At 40.0% G+C, this 21716-nt stretch overlaps 2 protein-coding genes across 2 annotated transcripts; both read right to left on the bottom strand.

Annotated features, from left to right (window-relative positions):
* Positions 1–614: 614 nt before the first annotated feature.
* Positions 615–6617, bottom strand: LOC149008174 (uncharacterized). Its single transcript, XM_089167210.1, has 3 exons — positions 5245–6617; positions 2805–4815; positions 615–1772 (listed from the first exon to the last, which is right to left on the bottom strand). The coding sequence occupies exons 1-3, from the start codon at positions 6615–6617 to the stop codon at positions 615–617; spliced, it is 4542 nt and encodes a 1513-aa protein (XP_089023336.1).
* Positions 6618–9011: 2394 nt separating this feature from the next.
* EIF2 (eukaryotic translation initiation factor 2) lies at positions 9012–14855 on the bottom strand. The gene is made up of 6 exons (XM_089166426.1): positions 14514–14855; positions 14007–14086; positions 10096–10325; positions 9643–9764; positions 9449–9562; positions 9012–9353 (listed from the first exon to the last, which is right to left on the bottom strand). Exons 1-6 carry the CDS (start codon positions 14733–14735, stop codon positions 9264–9266), a joined length of 858 nt encoding a protein of 285 aa, XP_089022552.1. The 5' UTR covers positions 14736–14855; the 3' UTR covers positions 9012–9263.
* Between the last annotated feature and the right edge of the window lie 6861 nt (positions 14856–21716).

The raw sequence follows: 21716 nt of genomic DNA, 5'->3' as shown, positions 1-21716 counted from the left end.
CTCTCTCTTCTTAAATTATTCCTCTCTCTCTCACATTCACGATTTTTCAGTATTCATTTCATAAAGTATAATTTTATTTTTTTATTTAATTGTTTTTTTTCTCCTAAAATTTGATTATACTAATAGCAATTTGAATCTCGTTAGAATTTAGTCATTGATTTTATCAGATCTAATCATAATCATTGATTTTTTTTTAATCCTTAAACTTTTTCCTAAAATTTCATTCCTATTAATAGAAATTCAAATCTAGTTTTGAATTTCAGCTTAATTTACCTAAATTTTTAATGTAGGACCTACACGTCGAAATATAATAAAATTTTATGAGATGGACCCACGGTGAATCCCGCATTGGCCCAGGTATATTCGGCCCCACAGTGTTCAATCCTGGCTCCGCCCCTGCTCTCAAGTAAGGGTACGAGGGTATCAACGGTTGGATTTAGGGTGATTTTGTTTGTGGTCTAACACTTTTCGTTTGAAAGCACCAAGCCCAAGTAGGGAACATTGGGAAAACTGTGCTTTTGCTCCAGTTTCGATTGTTTGAGTTCATGTTGATGATGATTTGAACTAATGGTTTGGGCTTGGTTTGGATTGGCTTTTTTTTGGTAAACTGAGTTTTAATTAGAAGAAGGGCCAGCAAAACCCAAGACATCCTGATTACAAGCTTCAAGAAGCCAAGGAGCGGAAATAGGCCAGACAGTCCTACTAGCCATGGACCGGGCCTTCCTAGCTAGGGTATCGGCTACAGAATTAGCCCACCTAGAAACAAATTGAACCGACCATAAAGGTTCAGAAGAGAGCATCCTCCGAATGTCCTCAATCACACGCACAGCATCCACCTGAATAGGAAAGGAGGGGTCTACAACAGCTTTACATAAGGTAAAGGAATCAGTTTCAAAAAGCGAACTTGTAAGACCAGCCTGTGAAGCCCAAGAGAGAGCTTCCCTGAGGGCCAACGATTCACCAAGCAGAGTGGTAGAAGCCGAGGAGGGGATAGAGCAGGCGTGGAGACACGAGCCACTACTAGTTCTCGCGATGAAGCCGAGACCTGCAGAATCGTCTATTGGTGACCAAGAGAAGTCAGAATTCACTTTAATGACATGAATCGCAGGGGGAATCCAAACTCTAGAGATCGCAGAGCCATCATCACTCAGAGGAGATCTTGAGCATCCAAATTCATGATAAGCTTTCCAGGATTTCTGCACAAGCTGTTCGGGATTCCAAATTGTGCCATTGAAAGTTAAATCGTTTCTAGCTAACCAGACGAACCAGCAAGTAAAAAGGAAGATGCTCAATGCCTCTTTACTTGCCCTTGAATCCGGAAACCACCAATTCCCCCAGTTGTTGATGATGCTAATCAAAGATTTATGTTGCTGTGATTCAATCATACCAGAAAGGCCCATGCCAAACCATATTGCTCGAGATAAATCGCAATCAAATAAAGTATGATCAATGGATTCCATTTCATAGCCGCATCTTCTACAAGAAGGATCACCCCTGATCTGCCGAACTTGAAGATTCTCCCCTATGGCCAGAGCTTGGTTCACTGCTTTCCACACAAAAGTGTGAATTTTTGGATAGCATTGTGCTTTCCAAATTCTCTTCCAAGACTTGGATAAAACAGCCTCCCATGCGTGCCTGCGAGAAGACGAAGGAGCTAAAGAGATTTGTGAGTCTCTATGATTACACTGAACATGGTATGCAGACTTCACAGAGAACACTCCATTAGAGGCACCGCCCCAAATGATTGAATCTTCTGAAGGTGAGTGGCCAAGCTGAATATTTAGAATTGCCTTTACTTCCTAATCTGTAAATAGTTGTTGTAGGATGTGTCTGTTCCATGATCTTGAAAGTGGCTCGATGAGTTCCGAGACCAGTTGAAAATGGCACCCTCTCGGCTTTGTAGATGAGATCCGGAAGTTTGGTAGACCAGGGATCCAGTTTGAATCCCAAATTCTGGTTTGTTGTCCATTACCAATCAAACTAAGAAGACCCAAACTGAGAACTTCTCTCCCTTTGATAATACTTTGCCATGCCCAGGAAGAACAGGCACCTTTCCGTGCATCCATAAAGTCACATTGGGGAAAGTACACAGCCTTGATAAACTGTGCCCAGGTAGAATCCGGCTGAGACCATAATCTCCAGACTACTTTAGCCAAAAGAGCCCTATTATGGAGAATGGGATCACGAAATCCAAGCCCCCCCTTGTCTTTGGACCTACACAGTCTGGACCATGACATCCAATGTATTTTATGTTCCTCCTCTTTTTGACCCCAGTAAAAATTAGAGATGGATTTCCGCACATCATTATGAAGACCCACCGGAAGAAGGAAGTGAGACCCTGCATAAGAAGGAATGGCAGATGCGACGGATTTGATAAGGACTTCTCGCCCAGCCTGAGAGAGTAACTGTGCTTTCCAACCTTGAGTTCTCTTGAAGACTTTTTCCCCCACCTCTTTAAAAATGTCTGATTTCTTGACCCCAAAATCAGACGGAAGGCCTAAGTATTTAGAAGGACCGTCCCCATATCGGATTTTAAGAACTCGAGCAAACCATCTTCTAAATCACACTGGAGTGTTGGGACTGAATGTAAAGGAGGACTTGCTTGCATTAATTGCTTGACCACTTGCTTGACAATATAAATCCAGACATGCTTTGAGATGGCATAGCTGGGGAAGATTAACTTCAGAGAACAATAAACAATCGTCTGCAAAGAGAAGATGAGAGATCCGAGGAGCCCTATTCTTCACACTGATGCCCTTAACCAACCCCTGATGCTCTGCCACATTCATAATGGAACTTAAAACCTGTGAACCAAGTATGAAAATGAAAGGAGAAAGGGGATCCCCCTGTCGGATACCACGAGAAGGGCAAAAGGAACCTTTCTCCACCCCATTGACCAAAAGGGTGTATGAGACTGAAGTAGTGCATTCCATTACCATATCCACCCACCGCAAAGAAAAGCCCAATTTTAATAGAGAGGCTCGAATGAAAGGCCTTTCCAGACAGTCATATGCCTTCCTCATGTCCATTTTCATAGCTAAGAATCTCTTTTTCCTTTTCTTCCGATGTTTAACATAATGGAAAAGTTCATGAGCCATAAAAATATTGTCTGAGATAAGCCTAGTAGGAACAAAGGCAGACTGGAAGGGGGAGATAATACCTGATAAGGAGCCTTTAAGTCTATCTACAAAGATCTTTGAGATGAGTTTGACCACCACCCCGCAAAGACTAATAGGTCTGAATTGATCTGGAGTCTCCGGATTAGGGCATTTAGGAATTAAACAAATATATGTGCGATTCAGATCTTGTGCTAAACTCCCCGTCATGAAAAACCTTTGCACACAGCTACACACCTCCTCCTTTGTTATATCCCAGAATTGCTGGAAAAAAATTGGGGGAAACCCGTCAGGCCCCGGAGATTTCAATGGACCCATAGCCTTGAGGGTAGATAGGATTTCCTCGTTACTAGGGATTCGGCATAATTCCTCATTCAATGCATCCTGAACCACTGGCTGAACCCCTTCCAATGCCTGATTAAGAGCAATTTGTGAAATGCCTTCGAGGTTGAAGGCTGTTTTAAAATGATCTACCAATAGATTTTCAAGCTGATCTTCATTAGTTGTCCAAGACCCATCTGAGATTTTCAGCTTAAGAATTCTATTCTTCTTTCTTCTTTGAATCGTAGAAGCATGAAAAAAACTAGAATTCTTATCCCCTGATTTGAGCCAAGCAATTCTGGATTTTTGGTACCATAAAAGTTCTTCGCGAGCTAATTCTTCATCAAGAAGCTTCATTAGCTTGTCCTCTTCTTCCATACAATTCACATAATTGGATTGGCCCTGAATCAGCCCAATTTGGAACTTCAAATGTTTAATCTTCTCTTGAACTATACCAAATTCCTTTTTATTCCAGCTCTTAAATTCCTTTTGGCAATTTTCAAATTTCTGAGATAGAGGATGAAGGCCTTCTCTAACATCCGTGATGCACCAACCCCTATCAGCCACCTCCTGACATCGAGGATGTCGCAACCACATTGCCTCAAATCTAAAAGGACGATTACCTTTCACTCTACCACCCACCGAATCCAATAGTATAGGATTATGATCTGAGCAATATGCAGGTTTAACTACAACTGCAGCATCTTCAAATAATAAGCTCCAATCTACATTGGCCAAGACTCGGTCCAGTTTGATTCGAATATTAGACCCTCCTCGGCGCCTATTGTTCCAAGTATAACGTGGCCCTTTGGAACCTAGATCCAGCAAACCACATTGGTAAATCATGTCCTGAAAGTGCTGAGTGTCCCTGCCACCAGTTGCATTACCCCCTGTTTTCTCATGCCAGCTCAAAAAGCTGTTAAAATCTCCCAAACACAACCAGGCACCGATTCTGTGCTTGCCAATGCTGATGATCTGATCCCATACATTTTGCCTAAGATGTTTAACCGGATGACCATAAACACAAGAGAGAAAGAAACACTTATCTTCTGCCTTAACTTCAAGATCAATCACATGCTTATTTGCTGATATCAGAGTCATGTGTATGTTGTTCCTCCATAACACTGCTAAACCACCTGCTGAGCCTAAAGCATCCACACAGAGACACTCATCAAACCGAAGCTTTTTCTTGATACCCAAAATTCGATCCAATTGACATTTAGTTTCCACTAAGAACAGAATATCAGGTTGCTCAGCAGAGGAGAGATTCTTAAGAGCCCGAATTGCCCGGGGACTCCCCAGACCCTGGCAATTCCAGCTAAGAAGCTTCATATGTCCCCGTGGGACTGATAAACCCCAGTCTCCACGGGTCCAGATTCTAAAAAATGCACCAATTCCTCCGGCAGAACATCAGAGGCTGCAGACATATTCGGCAATTTCTTCCTTGGCCTCCCTCTCCTCCCCTTAGACACCATTCGGGATGGTTCAGAAATAGTGAGGCTGGTCCTCTTTCTAGAGATGGGTTGGGTGGATGAAGAAGGAAAGAGTCGTTGAGGAGTTGGGCTGAGGATTTCCGAGGTGGAGAGATGGTTTAGCTGAGGGGATGGCCCATGGGGTGTAGGGAGAGAAAGGTTTGGATTGAGGGTGTCTGATGGGTTTAAAACAGGATAAGAGTGAGGCCCATAATTAGGGGGATACGGCCCATGTAAAAGAGAATCTTTATCATGAAGAAGTGGAACCATCCGCGTGGTATTAGGGTTTTGAGAGGGTAAAGTAGGGGGGATTAAAGCAAGTTGGGAAGGAGTACCGCTGGGCTGTGAGAGGGTGCAGTTCGCCAGGTGATGTAGCAGAGAGGCGATGGCAGGGGTGTGGTCCGGGCGGGAGCGAAGAAAGTCTTGAATGGGTAGGGGTAGCAGATCCTGATTCATAACCGTTTGTGCAGAGCTTTCCAGAGCAGATGGACGATTTTGTCGATGTTGGTTGGGTTGGAAATGGAAAGGGACAGGAGGTATTTGCAGAAGCAGCTTTATCATAGTTGTTACCAAAAAGGAATGAAAGATGAGGGGACAGACTGGGCATCGCGACAACCTCACCTTGGCTGTCAGAGCTATGTACAGGGATGGTCAGACTGCCAGCTATAGTACCATCATCGTCTCGCTCTATGGCAGCGCCCTCAGCGAGTGGAGTCGGTGCTTCCCTGTATGATCCGGTAGCCGGAATACCTCTCTCTGGAGTAACTTCTGAGCAAGAGCCTTCGTTGTCAACTGAATATTGCGTAGTAAAGATAACCTTAGCTGCTTTAACTAATCTGGCATCAGTAGAATAACCCCTGATTTCCTCCCCGCACTTCGGTTTTGGGCTTTCTCTGCAGAGGTTGAACTCGCCGCAGCCGTGACTGAGACGATGTGCCTTCAGATCCTCAAATTTTTGTAAACAACGACCCTCTTCATGACCGATCCGAGCACAAAAGCAGCAATAGTGAGGAAGACGTTCATATTTCATTGAAGCCTGAACTGCCAAACCTTGCGAGCTGATGACTTTTATGCAGACTCGAAGAGGCTTTTGGACGTCGATTTTCACTCTGGCACGAATGAATGAAACCTTGTTACCAAATTGCAAACCATCGATAAGCATGACGGAACTTGTCTCGCCCAGCTTTCTAACCAATTTCATAACAATGACAGGGTCCAGCAGCTCGACTGGTATTGAATGGATTTGGATCCAAAATTCGCAGAATTTGAAATCCCAATGATTCCTCTCATTCCAGGGTTCCAGTAAGAGAAGATTGCCGGCGACCGTCCAGGGTCCTTCTTTCACAACATTTTCTTTATCAAGAGGATGATTAAATTGAAACAAAAATTTCCGCTTATCCAATGTTGTGATATCTACTCGGTGATAGGTATTCCATGCTCCAATGAGGCCTTCAGTTACAGCTTGTTTTCTGAAGCCTCTTCCCTCCATTACAAAACCAGCTAAGGTATTTTCCCAGGATTTGGAGACTCGTAGTTCATCGGCAGCATCTAAGAATACATCGTCGTCGGATTCCTCGGAGGGAGCTTCAGTATCGGGTGCATCACAGGGAGATTGCGAAGATTGTGAATAGTACGGTGTTCGTTCACCGTTGATAGGAACAGGAATAATAGAACCAGAGGGAGTGGGATTTAGTTTTCTGGATGTCATAGTTCAATGGAGAGCCCGAGACAGTCACCACACCAAGAAAAACAAGCACTCACTGAGAAGGCAGCAGCAGGGAAAACCGTTGCAAACCAGAACCCAGTAGTTTCATAAGCACGCCGGACGGCGAGAAAAAAGAAGCACGCCGGAAGGCGGAATAAAACGTCACCGAGAGGGCCAACTTACTTTTAGAACTTCTTCACGGAACTTTTTCAATGGATTGGCTTTCAAACCATTATCCACCTGTTATCAAACTGTTGCAGTCCATTTTAAATTAAAAAATCATATGAGTCTTCGATCTTGCCTCGTTGGCGTAAGAAATCAATCTTTTTTAACTTCTCTTTAAAATTTTCAAATAATAGTAAAGTAAACTCAAAATTTTATATACAAAAGCACATGAGATATGGATGCAGAAACATTAGGGCTCTTTCTTGTATCAATTATCATTCTCTATTATGCCTATTTAAAATAAATAAGTATAAGAATTTATAATTGGTCAATAATGAAAAATGATTAGGTGAATTTTGTCGAAAATAAATTATAGACTGAAAAAAAAGTTTGGTGTCAAAATAAAAAATTGTTAGAAAATAATAGTAAACAAATGAGAAAAGAAGAAAAAGTTTTTTTTTAAATGTGTATTGACTATTTAACCCTCATCTTAACTATAAATTTTTAAGTAAACTTATGCATAAATGAAGAGAATGAAATTCTCCACCATAATCTATAACAGACAAAAGTCTATTCTGGATTTTGGAGACTTTTTTATTATTTTAAATAAAATAAAATTGATAATAGATGTTAAAAAATTTAAAATAATGAAAAATTATCATAATTGAGAATGATAATTGATAACAAAAAGAGTCTAAAACTATCATTTCGAAATAAAAACCGAAAAGCCCTAAGTAATTGTAACGGCTTAAAACGGTTTGGGTATTTTAAATGGTTACAGTGGCTTGGTCCATTTGAATTAGTTGGTTCAAAACCAATCCCAAACTATTATCCATCGAATAAGCTTCGGTTCGTTTGGTTCAACAAATTCGTTTGGTTTGGTCTTAATAGTTCAATCTCAAAATTGATACTCTTACCCCCCAAGCATGCTCAAAAGCGGAACTCCACACCCCCACCCAAAGGCTAATCCAGTGCTGCAAGCATTCACACAAGGATATTCTATGAGGACAATTTTCTTATAGCCTTACCAGCAAAATATTCACAGCCTTGCTTGAGCAACTTTAGTGAGACCCTGCTTGATGCCTCAACTTTAGACTAGGAATTTAGTCCATTGACGATTGTGCCAAGACCCACTACTTCACGCCTGCACCCAGGGCAGGCATCAAATCTATTGGACCAGCTTTGCTGTGAGATAATAATTAGGGTTCATTAGCTTGTACCTACAACTTCATAGGGTTCTTTCCCTTAAACAGTTTGATCAAAATTTCGTTGAGGTACTGGTACCATTATGTTTGGATATAAATATTAAGAGTAATTCGAAGAATATTTCCATCCTGTATAAAACAATCCCATGATCATCTGATCAGCAGCAGTCTACTAGAAATAAGGGAAACCATTAAAGATGCATCGTTAGGTCATCACCACTGCTTCAAATCTACTTAAACCAATAAATCTGTACTAAATTTCAATATAAAATTGAAAGAACTAGTCATTTCAATATGAAATTAAAAGAACTAGTCTCTCAGGAATTCGCCATTGATGGACTGCTCAAGTTTGAACGTATACCCACAGCCTTAAAAAGGTGTCACTATTCAGTAACGGCCCTTTAAGGGCCAAGCAGAGGTGTTATATCCCACTTCAGATTGCTGGTTATAGTGAATATATGTGACATAGTTCCTGTGATCTTGACCAGTGAATAGTTAGGGAAGCCATGGATGTCTGCTACCAACGCTTAGGTGGGAGGCAACAAGAGTCTAATCCCTTTAATTACAAAGAAAACCTGTTTAACCCACTCAAGATTCCAGCCTTGAAAAATAAATTGAAGGCTGCCCAAGTTATGGATCCAACTGTTGTTGAAGCTTATTCAAGAAAAGCAATCAGAAAAAGAGGTAGGCGAACACCTTCAGCAGCATACAGGTACACGCACAGCACAACAAAAGTAAAGCATGTTCCAAACCTGTATACTATTATCTCACACAGATCACATCTTGTAAAGATTCAGATGCAGGCCTCCTACAAGATTTAGAGTCCTTCATTCATTTTCTTGGCCTCACAAATCATCATTTATGTGCTACGGAGCTTCTGAAATATTTTTGGAAGGGAACTCAAACATTCAAGGTTTAGAACATTAGAGGTAACACTAGATGGCCCTGGAATAGACGTGATAAATATGGTCTTGAACACTGAGGAAGGAATTAAACATAAAAGAAGAAAAAAATGAAAGCAGATGAATAAAACAACAATACAAAGATTTTTAATACCAAGATCTTTGGCCACCTCGAATATTTGTTCAAAAATGGGCTGAATACATTTCTGAGAAAATCTCCCCATTAAAACAACGCAAAAGAATACAAAATCTGGAAGAAATTGAAAAAGCTCCGATTTCTAGTAAGACAAACAATGTCTTTAACAAAGATACTGGATAAAAAGAGGTTTAACCTATTACTCCCTTTCAGGCCTTCACTGATGGTAAAGTGAATAAAGTTACAGGATTTGAGCAGCCGTGTTCAACTTCTCTGCTAGGCTGAGCTGTGTCCTTGTGAGGCTTGACAGGTAAAGCAACAGCAAATCGTCCTAGAATGACAAGATGAGATAAAAAGTGATCAACACAATCTGTGAAGTTAAAAAGAAGTCAAAAAACAAAAAATCATAGATCAGGTTTATTCTACCTGTAAACTGTCATTTACAAGCTTATCAAAAGCTGCTGGAGACATTTTTGGGATAGAAGATACAGTATCTGATAGGAATCTCCCTATGCTGTTATCCGGAGGAATGTGGCCTTCCTGAGAAACAAGACAGGTTACAGATTTCCCCCCACAAAGCATAGAACATGAAAATCCAGCAAAATAAGAATAATTCTCACCACAACATTGTCTACATATTTATAGACATCGTCTATGAGAGCAAGCAGCCGCTCCATTGAGGCTTCCATACCTTCCAAATCACTCGGCATCTTGTCTACCATTGTCGTCTTTAAAATGTCAACTGCATATGAAACATGTCCTTCTAATATTCTCCCAAAATTTAATTTGCATTGTAAAAAACATAATCAGATTTTTATGAACTGGAGAGTTAATTATTTCCCTTCTTTTACCAGTTCAAAGTTCAAAAAGTATAGAAAGAACGACAAAAGGGAAAGAAGAAGAAAAACAATTCAGCCAAAACCTATACTACTCATCATTAGTCTTCTTTACGATGTTCAATTGTACCTAAACCTTAAATAAACCAGAGCAAAAAGATATGGAAAGGAAGAACCAGATGAATTAAGCTGTAAAGCAAGAAGATATGGAAATCAGGGAGCAAGCAAAATGCATACATCCAACACGCTCGGCTTCAACCATCCTCGAATCCAAAGGAATTTCTTGGAATTGGGCAGCAAGTTGTCGATCACCAAGAGATAAGTTGACAGAAACAAAAGCTTTGATACTAGCTTCCCCATTGCTGAACCCCGTATCAACAGTCAAATGAACAGGATTTGATACTTCTCTTGAATAAAATTCATGGATCAAAGCACTCCCCCCCGAGACACCAAATCCAGTTGAGTACCTGCAATTACATTAAAAGTGTAATGCCACATTAAAGAGTTTTTTCCCCCTTAAAATATAACAGTAGTATACTTAGAAAGACAACTACAAGATAAGTAATCTAATGTGCCCCAAAATTTTCAACCAAAAAGCCGCATCAGAGAAACATCCCATGGAACTTCAGGCTGGATCTAACAACTGGGACACGCATTATTCAATATGAACCCACCGTTCATCCAAGATTACCAGGAGATTAAATCATCTGAATTGGATAATTTCAACCAACTGTTAAACAGCTTCAAAAGTGCCTTTATGAGCTCATTTTAATATAACTAGTGGTGGAACTAAAACTATGGCCATGCATAAGTATCTGATTTTTAATGGCATCAGGATAATCCAATTGGTCAAAATTCTGCATAGAAGATTTTTCGACTGAAGCACAAATTATGGACGAAAATATTCGGATCTTCTGACAAATGTGCAAGAAAGAGAGAGAGAGCCTGTTCAAAATCACCTTCTGCGCAGTTTTCACTGCCATATGGCAGTATTAGTCCTGTGTGCCGGATCCAGGACAAACCAAAGAAGGCCCAAGGGAGGTTGCCAGCCCTGCGACTCAGCCAACAACCCAGGGAGATTCGACCAGCATACCGGCATTTTGGTCATTGTGGGTAGCCCTAGTCCAACCCAATTTGATCTAGCCCAAATCAGAATCTTGGTAGGAGTCCGAGTCTGTATTTATTTTGTTATTTGAGTCCTCCATTATTAAGTTATGAAAGAGTCCTAACCTAGCCAGGAATCCTAATTAGAGAGGGATTCCTCTAGTGACAGCATAAAATTCTATTGAGAAACTAGTTCTACTTTTGTTTTGAGCTTGGTTTAGTTCTCGTCAAGTTATTGAAGAGTCCTAGTCAAGTTAGGAGTCAAAATTAGAGAGGGTGATATAAACCCCAAACTGAAAGCGAGTCTTCAGGATCAATCCAACTAACCAGCAGTAATTCAGGGTATTAAACACCCTGCAACTAGTCTTCTAAGGCAATTCAGGAGTAGACAGCAGCTGATTAAGGCTGATTACACCCTACGGTTTGGAAACTATGACTTCAAACCTTGTGGCTAAGATCTAGATGTCTAGGTGGACTTAGGTTTAATAAGGAAGAGGTATACGTTCAGTCAGTAGGTATAGGGTTAAGGTTTTGGTAGGATTAAACTGAATTTTTCTGTTTTACTCTTTAGGTTCAATTCCAGAATTCTTGAGTTTAACTAATTAAAGTTTTCTCAAACTTAGGGTTTCTGAAGGGTGGCTAGGGTTAGGGTTGAAGATAGCGTAGGGGGAGGGGACGATGATTGTACAGTAGAAGGGGGCTGAAATGACGGGTTAATAAATATGAATGAAACTAAGAGTAGGGTTTCTAAGGCTTTAAAAGAAACGGGGAAATTAGGGTTTACTAGGGTCGCATGGGCTTAGGGAGATCTAGGGTTAGTTAGGACTTGGGAAAATTTTGGGTTTTAAAAAACTAGGGATTTTATGCTGCCGCAAGGGGAAAAAGGAGAAGAAGAAGAATTGGAAGAGAGGGGGTGGGGAAATGAAAGGGAAATAGGGGAATAGAGTTGGATGGGGAGGGGAAGGGGGAAGGGCTTGTGATAGAGAGGTGAGGGGCTGTTAGTGCAGGATTGGGATTTAGGGTAGGGGAAGAAGGCTACGAGTGGAAGAAAAAGGGAAGGGAAGGCAGGGCCGGGGTGGGGCTTATAACTTATGGAAATTCTAGATCTCAAAGTGCCACAGGCTCTCCTATCTCGAAATTCTCCAACACTCCTCAATATCTTTCAATCATACATTTTATTAATCATCGACTTGCCTGTTTACATATGAATGGCTGTTATTTGTAGCCATGAAGGATTCCCTGATCAGACTCAACAAACAAGTAGTTCAATTTGAAATTAAACTCACAATCACACTTTAACTCAACTAGGACACCAATTAAAGAAAGAATTCTGTTGTTAAGACTCCTACATAAATAATAATTGCAGAATTAAAAGAAACTCCTATCTTAAAAAGAATATAATTTGAAATAGGATTGCAACTTGACTCTCCAACTTGGACTGTGACTCTAAAGTCTAAACAAGGACTCAAATAACAAAGTCAATGTAGATTTGGACTCCAAAAATCATGCTGCATCTAACCAAACCGAAAGGGACTCAGAAGGGGTGGAAAATGACCAAATTGCCCTCCATATGGTTCGGCCTTCCTAGAGGGCCACATGGTATTGGGGCTTCTCTAGAAAGGGGGTCCCTTTAATTACATCAGAAGGAGTCCTTAGTTGTATTTTAATTCCTACAAGGAGTCTAGTCCTACTGTGTAATTTGAACTATCATAGGATGAGCCAAGTCAAAGTGCTTGTTAGAATAAAGTCCAATAAGAGTCCTAGTCTAAGTCATCTTCTAATGTTGATACCTAGAGTGAGTCCATTCATGTAAGGCTATAGACAAAGCCTCTAGATTTGGATTAATGAATAAACTTAAGAATTGAAGGTGAACTAGTGGAGTTGCCGGTTTCCAGAGGAAGGAAGCCTGCGACTGCTGTTGTGCTTGATTTTGCTATCCTACAAGTAAGTGCAATTAAACCCCCAATCCCTACCTTTCTCATATCTCCTTCTCTTTCGCAACCCTTTTTCTTCAGCATTCCCCATAGCCTGCGTCAGCCGTAGTTCTTCCCACAAGCGCCCTACCTACCTACCTAAATCTCTTTCCTTTTAGGAAACCTCAACTCCACCACTCCCCTTTTTCTTGATCCAAACCTCAGTCCTAACTCCTAACCACCCCCTTAAACCCTAGGAAAGTTGAATCCTTTCTTCATCCCCTAAGCCTTGATATCCATATCCTTTCTTTTTCTGGAATTTATGGACTTCTCTAAGAACCTGAAATTCAAGATCAGATTTACAGGAATTTAACCATTTATATATGTCCCAAACGTTAGGAACCTCATTCCCCAAACCTAGCAACCTCCCCTCTAATTTCAGCCCAATTGGACCAACCAAACCTTAGTCTAAAACCTAATTCCTTTGTGCCCTAAACTCCCAAAAACCCTAGAAACCCCAGCCTTCTTTTACTTAGCCCTTTCAAACCCTTCACCTAAGTCTTACTTCCTTTTAGACTCATCATCCCCAACCCCTCTTTACCTTTGTCCTTACCCTAGCCACAACCACCTCCTGAAACCCTAAATTCTAAACAACATAATCTTCCTAAACACTAAACCTGAAGTTTCAGTTCTGAATTTAAAATTACAGAAAGGTTCAGGATTCAAATTCAAACAACTGTAGCTCCCAGCCATAACCAAACCTAGTTTATTCTATTCCCAAACCCTAGAACCACCTTATTCAGCTCTAACCCCATAACAGCAGGGTTAGACAACCTTAGAATCACTGCTGGTTCACTTGAACATATCCCGAAGACAGACGCTAGATTTGGGGTTTAACGTCAATCAGATCGGAATTTTATCATGGTTATATATGCCTCTAAGAACTGTTCAGTCACCTCTTTTCCTTGACTATTATGCAGTGATGTCATTCTCATTTAATAATTAAAAAAAAAAAAAAGAAGCGGGGTGAAAAAGAAGACATCGAACACATATGTCAAAGGAGCCATGCCAAGCCCAACTTATAATAGAACAAGATCGCAATAAAATGACTAACAAGGCCAGGGAAATTACCATCCAACAATGACTTCCTTTGGATTCACCTTCTGGTGAGACACCAACATATTATGATGATAATCAATATCCAAGGCAACCTGTAAGCATTTCACCATAAATTAATCAGATTCTTTAATGTATCACTTTGAAAGCCCCCTAACGTTCTGTAGTGTTCTTATGAAGACCAACCAACAACATAGCAGGACGAAAAGGAAAAAAGCATTAAAATAAGAGCCAAAAATAGCAGAGATGAATTAAAGACTATAAAGTTGAATATCTTAGCCAACATTATAAAAACAGAACAAAAATAAATTATAGCATGTTTCCTTTTCCCTCTTCAAATTAAGTACGAGAAAAAAGTTTATCAGTTACCATTTCCTCTACTGTAGACCTAAAACCAAAACAATCGGAGGGATACATAACATCTTTACAGAAAAAGAAAATTTTATTCAAGTCCAAGGTTCTACCGACACTAGAAGTGAAAGAAAAAGTTCTTTCGGAAGGAAGGAGAGAGCAGCAACAAACCTGATCAGAAGATTCGTTGTGCGGAACCGCATAAGAGTTTCGAATATCAACAGTTCCATCTGGGGAGATTGAACCCAGAAGAGTTCCGATGACTCTCTCCGCTTGATCTGGGCGTCTAACGTAACAATCGCAGATGTTGAAGATCACTACAGGGTGAATCTTCGCGGACAAGCTCGCAGATGATGGGACAAACTGCAGCACAGTGCTACCCTGAGTTGCCATGTTTGCAAAGTGATGCCGCTCAGACAAACTAGGGTTTCTAGGAACGACGAAGAAGAAACGTCGAGGTTATAGGATCATAATCGTCTGCAGCGCCAATTCGTAACGGCTTCGGCTTGAGATATGAATCCGAAAAGTGAAGGGTTGATTGGATTTAACGGTTTTGATCGGTGAACCGGGTTAATTAGACCGGTTTAAAATATACAGATACTTGAGCGCTCAACGGTTAGGATCTAATATTCGCCACGTGAGCCAACGAAGTCCCATCTGGCCCGAATGGAGAATTCGCTACGTGGCTATTGACGGTTCTAACAGTAAAGCTCTACCGTATTTCCTAAAAATAAGATATATTGCAGTTTCTCCCTATTATAGTCTTGTTTTTAAGAAACATGCTCAAATGTGTTTTTTTTTTCTTCACAAATGATGCTTCCTCACTAATATTTAAAAAAAAAACAAGCAAACAAACAACTTATCTCGATTCACAAATCTTCTCATATCTATCCTCTTCACAAACAACTGGTACAAAGGAATGATAGGAACAAAGTTTAAAGTATCTTACGATACCATATGATACTAGTCGATACATATTCATATTGAACACAATCGAAACGATACATCTCGATACGTCTCCCTATTAAATTGTACTAAAATACATTAAACAATACTATACAATACTCGATAAGGTATGATACATCTTTTAAAATCACATGACCGATTTGATACTTGATATCGGCACTTTAAACTTTGAATAGGAATACTTGAGAAATGTTGGCAAATTTCTCAAACCAACTCATATTCAAAAAAGGTCTTGAATACCTAAATGAGGATATCTGTAGTTAGTAGTTTGGCATGTATTGTGGTGGTGGTGGTATGGTGGGTAGTTAAGAAATTCTTAATACAAGAAGATGAGTTTTTTTTTTTTTTTGGTGTATCTGAGGTTTATCTGGGCCAGCTTGCGCGCACATTGATTACATCCTCAGGGGGGAGCTTTGTCGTCCGCAAGGTCGAACCCATGACCTAACCACTAAAAAGTATGGATCTTACCACTCCACCAACCGTGCATTGACTGAAGACGAGTTTTTGTTTATGAGACTTGTAATTCAACGTCATATTAAATGATTCAATACAAAAACATGTATTTATTCTAAGAAACCATACCAAACACAATCTTAGTTTTCACTCATTATGTAAAACATATGGGTCATTACTGTAATCCCCCTTTCGATTATCTTCAACAATTTGTGGGTCTTATGATCTAATCTTAAATATGTTACGGATAATGAACTATACAGATTATTTTGGGGGTTACAATGAACTATACAGTTATACTTAAAAATGCATTTCGATTACCTCTGAACTTAAGACCCCTTTGATTTGATTTTTTTGAGTATTCCCCAACCCATGGTGAAGGATAAAAGATCACCTTCACATTGAGTCACTATTATAATGAGATAGACATCAATTATAAGAGAAGAGGTTAGGGCATCAAACCCTAGCCCAGACTCGTTATATTGATTAAAAGAAAACCCAACTGAGCCTACGAAGCCAATCCCCCCTATTCAAACACTCCACACAACCAAAAAGAAGGTCAAATCTTTCTTTTCTAGGGATGGTAATGTTTTAGCACACTCCTAGCCCAGAAGACATTAGCACATTCCCTAGCCCAGAAAACCTTATCCGTGGCGTACCAAAAAAAAAACCTTATCCGTTGCAAGCAGGACAATTTGGTCTATTTCAATCGTGGATCCTAGACACAAGGAACGATAATTCGTTCATCTCGCCCGGTTCGCTGGGCAGCGAACCAGCGAAATGGCGAAATCTCGGCGAGATTTCGCTAAGTTTTCGTTCAAATTTCGAATTAAAAAATTAAAAATATTAAAAAGGTAAAACTCTTCACGTCCTATTTATACCAACTTTCACGCAGCCCAAAACGATCAATTAATAATAGACTAATAGTCTTCATCCAGCCATTCACGCAACCCTATTTTCTCTTTGGGGTTGCATGCATCACCTTGTATTTTGTTCCTTCTCTCTTTCTATCTTCTTCTTCTTTACTTTCCAGCGAAATTAGCAGCGGCCAGCGGGTCTTCTCTTTTCTTTTTCTTTATCTTTCTTTCTTCTTCTTCTTTTCCTCCGGCGAAAATAGCAGTGGCTGGTACTGCTCGTCTTTTGTTTTTTTTCTTTCTCTTTCTTTCTTCTTCTTCTCCTTCTCCATTCTGGCGAAAATAGCAGTGGCTCCTTCAACGAACCGTCAATGATGAAGATAAATGGGTTTTGAATAAGATAAATAGGACTCCTACGTTCCTACCCACCTCAGACTCTCAAAGCAGAAAGCTAAGAAGATCATCAACAGAAGAAAAAAAAAAGAACAAGGGTTTAGAAATTTCGCCGGAAAATCAAGAGTTTCGCCGGAAATCGCAGTTTCGCCGGAAAATCGTCGATTTTCCGGCGAAATGTTGAAAATTTCGGTTTCGATGGGTTTTTTATTTCGCCCATTGGCGAAACTGGCGAAATTCGCCGAAATTGCGTTCCATGCCTAGACATATGTGATCTGGGCAGCGAGTTTTCGTCTGGCTTTTCTGAATGAATGCAGTTTACCCAAAAAAGTAAAAAAAGAAAATACCCGGGCAAATCATCTGTATTTTTCTTCAGGTAAATGGTTGTAGCCATCAAGACAGGCCTCCTATTGTATTATGCCACACAGAATGGTAATGTACCCATTTTAGTGTTAATTTCATGGTATATATCTCTTGATAAGCCACATTTGCCAAATTTCGCAATCTAATTGAATCATGTGGCCTTCCATGTATGCTCACTGGTACTCCAACGAATACTCATTCCATTGTGGTCTAGACTTTTGTACCTGTTTCTTCCCAAAATCGAGATTTGAGTAGAAAACTTTGGACCTTCATAAACATATAATTCAGGTAATTTTGGAAACATGCAACTCAATTATCTGATCGGCAGTAATCCACACATAAATAAGAAAAACTATTAAAGATCCATGGTTAGGTTTTTAGAGTGCTTCCTTTAATGAACAATATAAGTGAAAATCTATCTAAACAAACAAAACTGTAATGATTTGAGATATAACATTGAAGAACTAGTCGTTTCCAGCAGATGATGGTCCGTCAGATGGCTCATCTTTGGGGCTCCTCCTTTCTTTCCATCTAGCCAAAACCCACTTTAGAATCAAGAATCCTCCAAGGGCATACACCTGAAAAGAAAATGACTTAAACCCACAGCATAGAAAGGAAAAAAAAATAATGCTTTACTAAATAATTATAAATTATAATTGGTTGAATTCAAATATATTTAACTACAATAACTGAACAATTGCATTTTAGGAATGCTAATAGGGGGTGCTGATGATAGGCCCCCCAGAGCAGGAGACTTGAAGCACAGAGCAGGTTGGTTACCATAACCAACAGCACTTGGTGGCAGATAAAAAGGAGGTAAAATGTCAAGAAAGGTATCGGTTATCTTGTGAATGTTTTGGGCAGCCTTTTACCGAGGGCAGCGTGTGTTATAGGGGGTGACTGGCAGCATAGGAGCCAGATTTTCTCTTATTTTCTTGCTGTAATCATTACTGTGTAATCCAGATAGGAGGGTTTCTATCAGATACTATTAAACATTCTAGCTATTGGCTGAACTATAATACCCCAAAACTTGCTTGCCAAACTTATTAGTTTCCATGTTAGCATGTGGCCGAACCATAAAACCCTAGAAGTTTATAGGTAACACATGTTTCTATTGTCACTAGTTGCTAGATTTACTAGTTACTAATTTCTTAATTTTTAGAAGCTAGATTCATAATTAGGCAGCCATGCTTTGTAATGTTAGAAAATAAATCATTAAATGAATCTTGAAACATTTTTGCACTCAGTTATGAGCATAAATTCTTGCTTCAACAGCTAAGTAGCTGTAGGTGACAAACCTGCAGATGAGAAAGGCCATCCCCTTACCCCCTTGGTCTCTTATCTTCTCTTCTACACCCTATTTGAACCCCTTCATTGCTGTAATTTGCAACAACTTTGCAAACAACATTTTTCATCCGAGCCCTTAACTGCTGCTGCTGATAATCACCACAAGAAGGACTGAAGCACAATTGGCCAGTTCCCATCCTGCTGCCTGCAACAACCAAACCAGCTTTGAGACTGAACTTTTTCCCAGTAGGGATTCTAAAGGTTAAATTACACTAACAGGGAGCCAACTCAATCCCAGCTTGGGCCCTCCCCCTCCTAGCCAGCTCGATTGTCTTGCAACCTCACCTTTCTCTAATTTCATCACCAACTCGTTATGGAGGTAAATTCTTGTTTCAACAGCTAAGTAGCTGTAGGTGAGAGACCAACAGCTGAGAAAATCTATCCCCTTACCCCCTCCCCACAGACAAGATACAAGCAACCTAATCCCCACAAAGTTGCATATAAAAGAGCCTGTACATACAATGGACCCAAAATCCAACCCAAACACATGTAAGTCAAATAAAAAATTATAAGGACAATGCAGATTATAAGACAAAAAACCCAACACAGGTAACAAAAACAATTGAGAACTCCAAAAAGGAGATCCAAGAACCTTTCTTTTTAATCAACATCCATATTGTACAGAGTAGGTAAGCAGAGTATTAGAGGCTTATTTCTCAACACCAATCTGATCGGGACTCATTTTCTTTATCCATCTCAACCTAGATACCTTAACAAGCTATCTTCACTGCACTTAACATTTTTCCAGGGCTAAGAGAAGTCATCAGGGGAAGGCTTTGTTAACTGTTCAAAAGACATACCATTTGCAATAACAAATTTCCAGACTATATTGCTCCTCTCAAAGCTTCCAAAGCCAATACACAAGAACTTCAAGGTTTGCGCAACAATGATTTTGGGCCAGTTCCAGCAGAGGCCTGGAATTTGCTTCTTTAATAGGAGACTGGTTTGGACTAAAACTCTAGGGATTAGCTTGCCCCAAGGAGGAGAATCAGCATTTGAAGTTTCAGCTTGATCTGAGTTGTGGGAAAGAGTTACCGCAAACTTCCTCAGACTAGTTATTTCACAAACACAGAATGCCGAGGATAGCACTGCCAAGGCCACCAGGAAAGGAGGGAAGGACTAAAGAATACAATAACGGAAGGGATAAGGGAAATCTGAGTTAATATGGAAGGATAACCAGGAAGCAGCAGAAGAGCAAGAACGAAGACAACAGGGAAAAGAGATAGAAAGTTGTACATAAAGGGAACAGAGAAGAGATAAGTGAATAGGGCAAGGAGGAAGAATAGTCCACAGCCAACCAGGGGTCAGCTGCCCAAAAGGCCATAAACCATGCTATCAAACAAAAATTCAATTTCCCTTCATTTTTCTATCTCCATCATATAACAACTTACAAGCATATTTAGAAGAGAATAGATTACATCCAATAAGTAAACCAAAGAAACTAGACACCAACACCAAACAAATCCCTACATAGCTAACTCTATCTAAAAAGACCCATATAAAAGACTGTTAAAATTATGAAGGGTCACAACAGCATGGCAGGGTTTGGATCTAATTTGGTTCTAAAAATGAGCCAGATCGTTTCCTTCGCCTACAATCTAAATCAATGTGCGTCTAAATTCTTTTAGCTCTATTGAAAGATGTTTCCATGATGGTAATCCTACTAATAATCCTACTAAGTTCCTATCCTTTCCCTTCCCCACGATAGAGTTATTTGGATCCCCTCTTCTTCCAAAATATTCACCACTCGCGCTTGGAATTTGTTCGTCCCCTCCCCCTCTATGGCCCCCATTGGTTTGATTCAAAGGTCATATCCCTCGCCACTCTCTTACCCTTTGGAGAGCCCTAAACACCCCACCACCCGCTCCTTGCTTCCCGCCACATCCCGGTGAACCAAATTGCACTTTGCTGGAATAGCTCGAGGACACGAACACTTGTTTCTCTTGCCCTTCTCCAGGCCTTTGGAGAAAAGCCCAACTTCATTTGGCCCCTGCGCGATCATTTGGGTCATTAGGGACGGTCTTGGGTTTTGAGTAACCCGGACCTCATGTGACCGAAAGGCAGGTCGGGGCCCACCACGGGGGGAGCGAAACCCGGCGCGGACTTCAAACCCGACCATTGATGCATTTGGAATGCAATTTATTTTGATGCACCCTAAAATCGCTTCCCTCCCCCCGGTGTGACTCCCCAAGGAACGGACTCATTGTTGTTGCTTGGGGCCTCAACTCCCAAATCCATTCTTCCCCTTGATCCTTTGCCCGTGGATCTTTCTTTGTAATTGTCTCGTCTTTTAATTGATTAATTATTCATCCAAAAAAAAAATAATCCTACTAAGTTTAAAAGGACGAGCAACTTGATTTAAGCCACTTGCAGGGCCATTGGATAAATCAAGACAAATGGATGGATAAAAGATCTACCTCAGTCACAAGGTCATTCATGTATTTAAATCTTCCCATGTTTTGAACTGCCCAATTTATGTCAATAATTAGAAAAAGTCCCCCTGGTGAATTACATTAACACTAGAATATCATATGAGTAGAGGACAACAACTATACTTACGCTAGGGTGGGGTAGTCAGCTATTTCTGCATTTCCTATCTATCTCATGAATAAAAGTTACAAATAAAGACACCTACTTGGGCTCTTTTTGGTATCAATTCTCATTCTCTATTATGCCTATTTAAAATAAAAATAAGTACAAGAATTCATTATTGGTAGTTATAAAAGAATGTGTATTGACTATTTTACCCTCATCTTAACTATAAAACTTTAAGTAAACTTACACATAAATGAAGATAATGAAATTCTATCATAATTCATAATGGACAAAAAGTTCATTGTGGATTTTGAAGGTTTTTCTATTATTTTAAATAAAAATAAAATTGAGAATAGATGCCAAACAATTTAAAATAATGAAAAATCATCATAATTGAGAATGATAATTGATACCAAAAAGAGCCTTGATCATATTTCAGGGCCACACCTGAGCAACAAATGCC

The sequence above is a fragment of the Hakea prostrata genome, chromosome 8 (assembly GCF_041222555.1).
Source record: "Hakea prostrata isolate BN-2017 chromosome 8, UWA_Hpros_2, whole genome shotgun sequence".
Lineage (NCBI taxonomy): Eukaryota > Viridiplantae > Streptophyta > Magnoliopsida > Proteales > Proteaceae > Hakea > Hakea prostrata.
Note: the sequence above shows the minus strand (reverse complement) of the source record. Positions and strands in the feature narration are given on the sequence as shown.

What these genes read in the sequence shown, in the direction of transcription:
- LOC149008174 (XM_089167210.1), bottom strand. Translation starts at nt 6,617, where the DNA reads ATGACATCCAGAAAACTAAATCCCACTCCCTCTGGTTCTATTATTCCT. An exon ending in CACCCTCTCACAGCCCAGCG is followed by an intron (nt 4,816 to 5,244) that starts GTACTCCTTCCC and finishes TGCATTTTTTAG; the next exon opens with AATCTGGACCCGTGGAGACT. An exon ending in TTTTCATACTTGGTTCACAG is followed by an intron (nt 1,773 to 2,804) that starts GTTTTAAGTTCC and finishes CTAAATATTCAG; the next exon opens with CTTGGCCACTCACCTTCAGA.
- EIF2 (XM_089166426.1), bottom strand. Translation starts at nt 14,735, where the DNA reads ATGGCAACTCAGGGTAGCACTGTGCTGCAGTTTGTCCCATCATCTGCG. An exon ending in AAGGAAGTCATTGTTGGATG is followed by an intron (nt 10,326 to 14,006) that starts GTAATTTCCCTG and finishes ATGTAATTGCAG; the next exon opens with GTACTCAACTGGATTTGGTG. An exon ending in TGAAGCCGAGCGTGTTGGAT is followed by an intron (nt 9,765 to 10,095) that starts GTATGCATTTTG and finishes TTTCATATGCAG; the next exon opens with TTGACATTTTAAAGACGACA.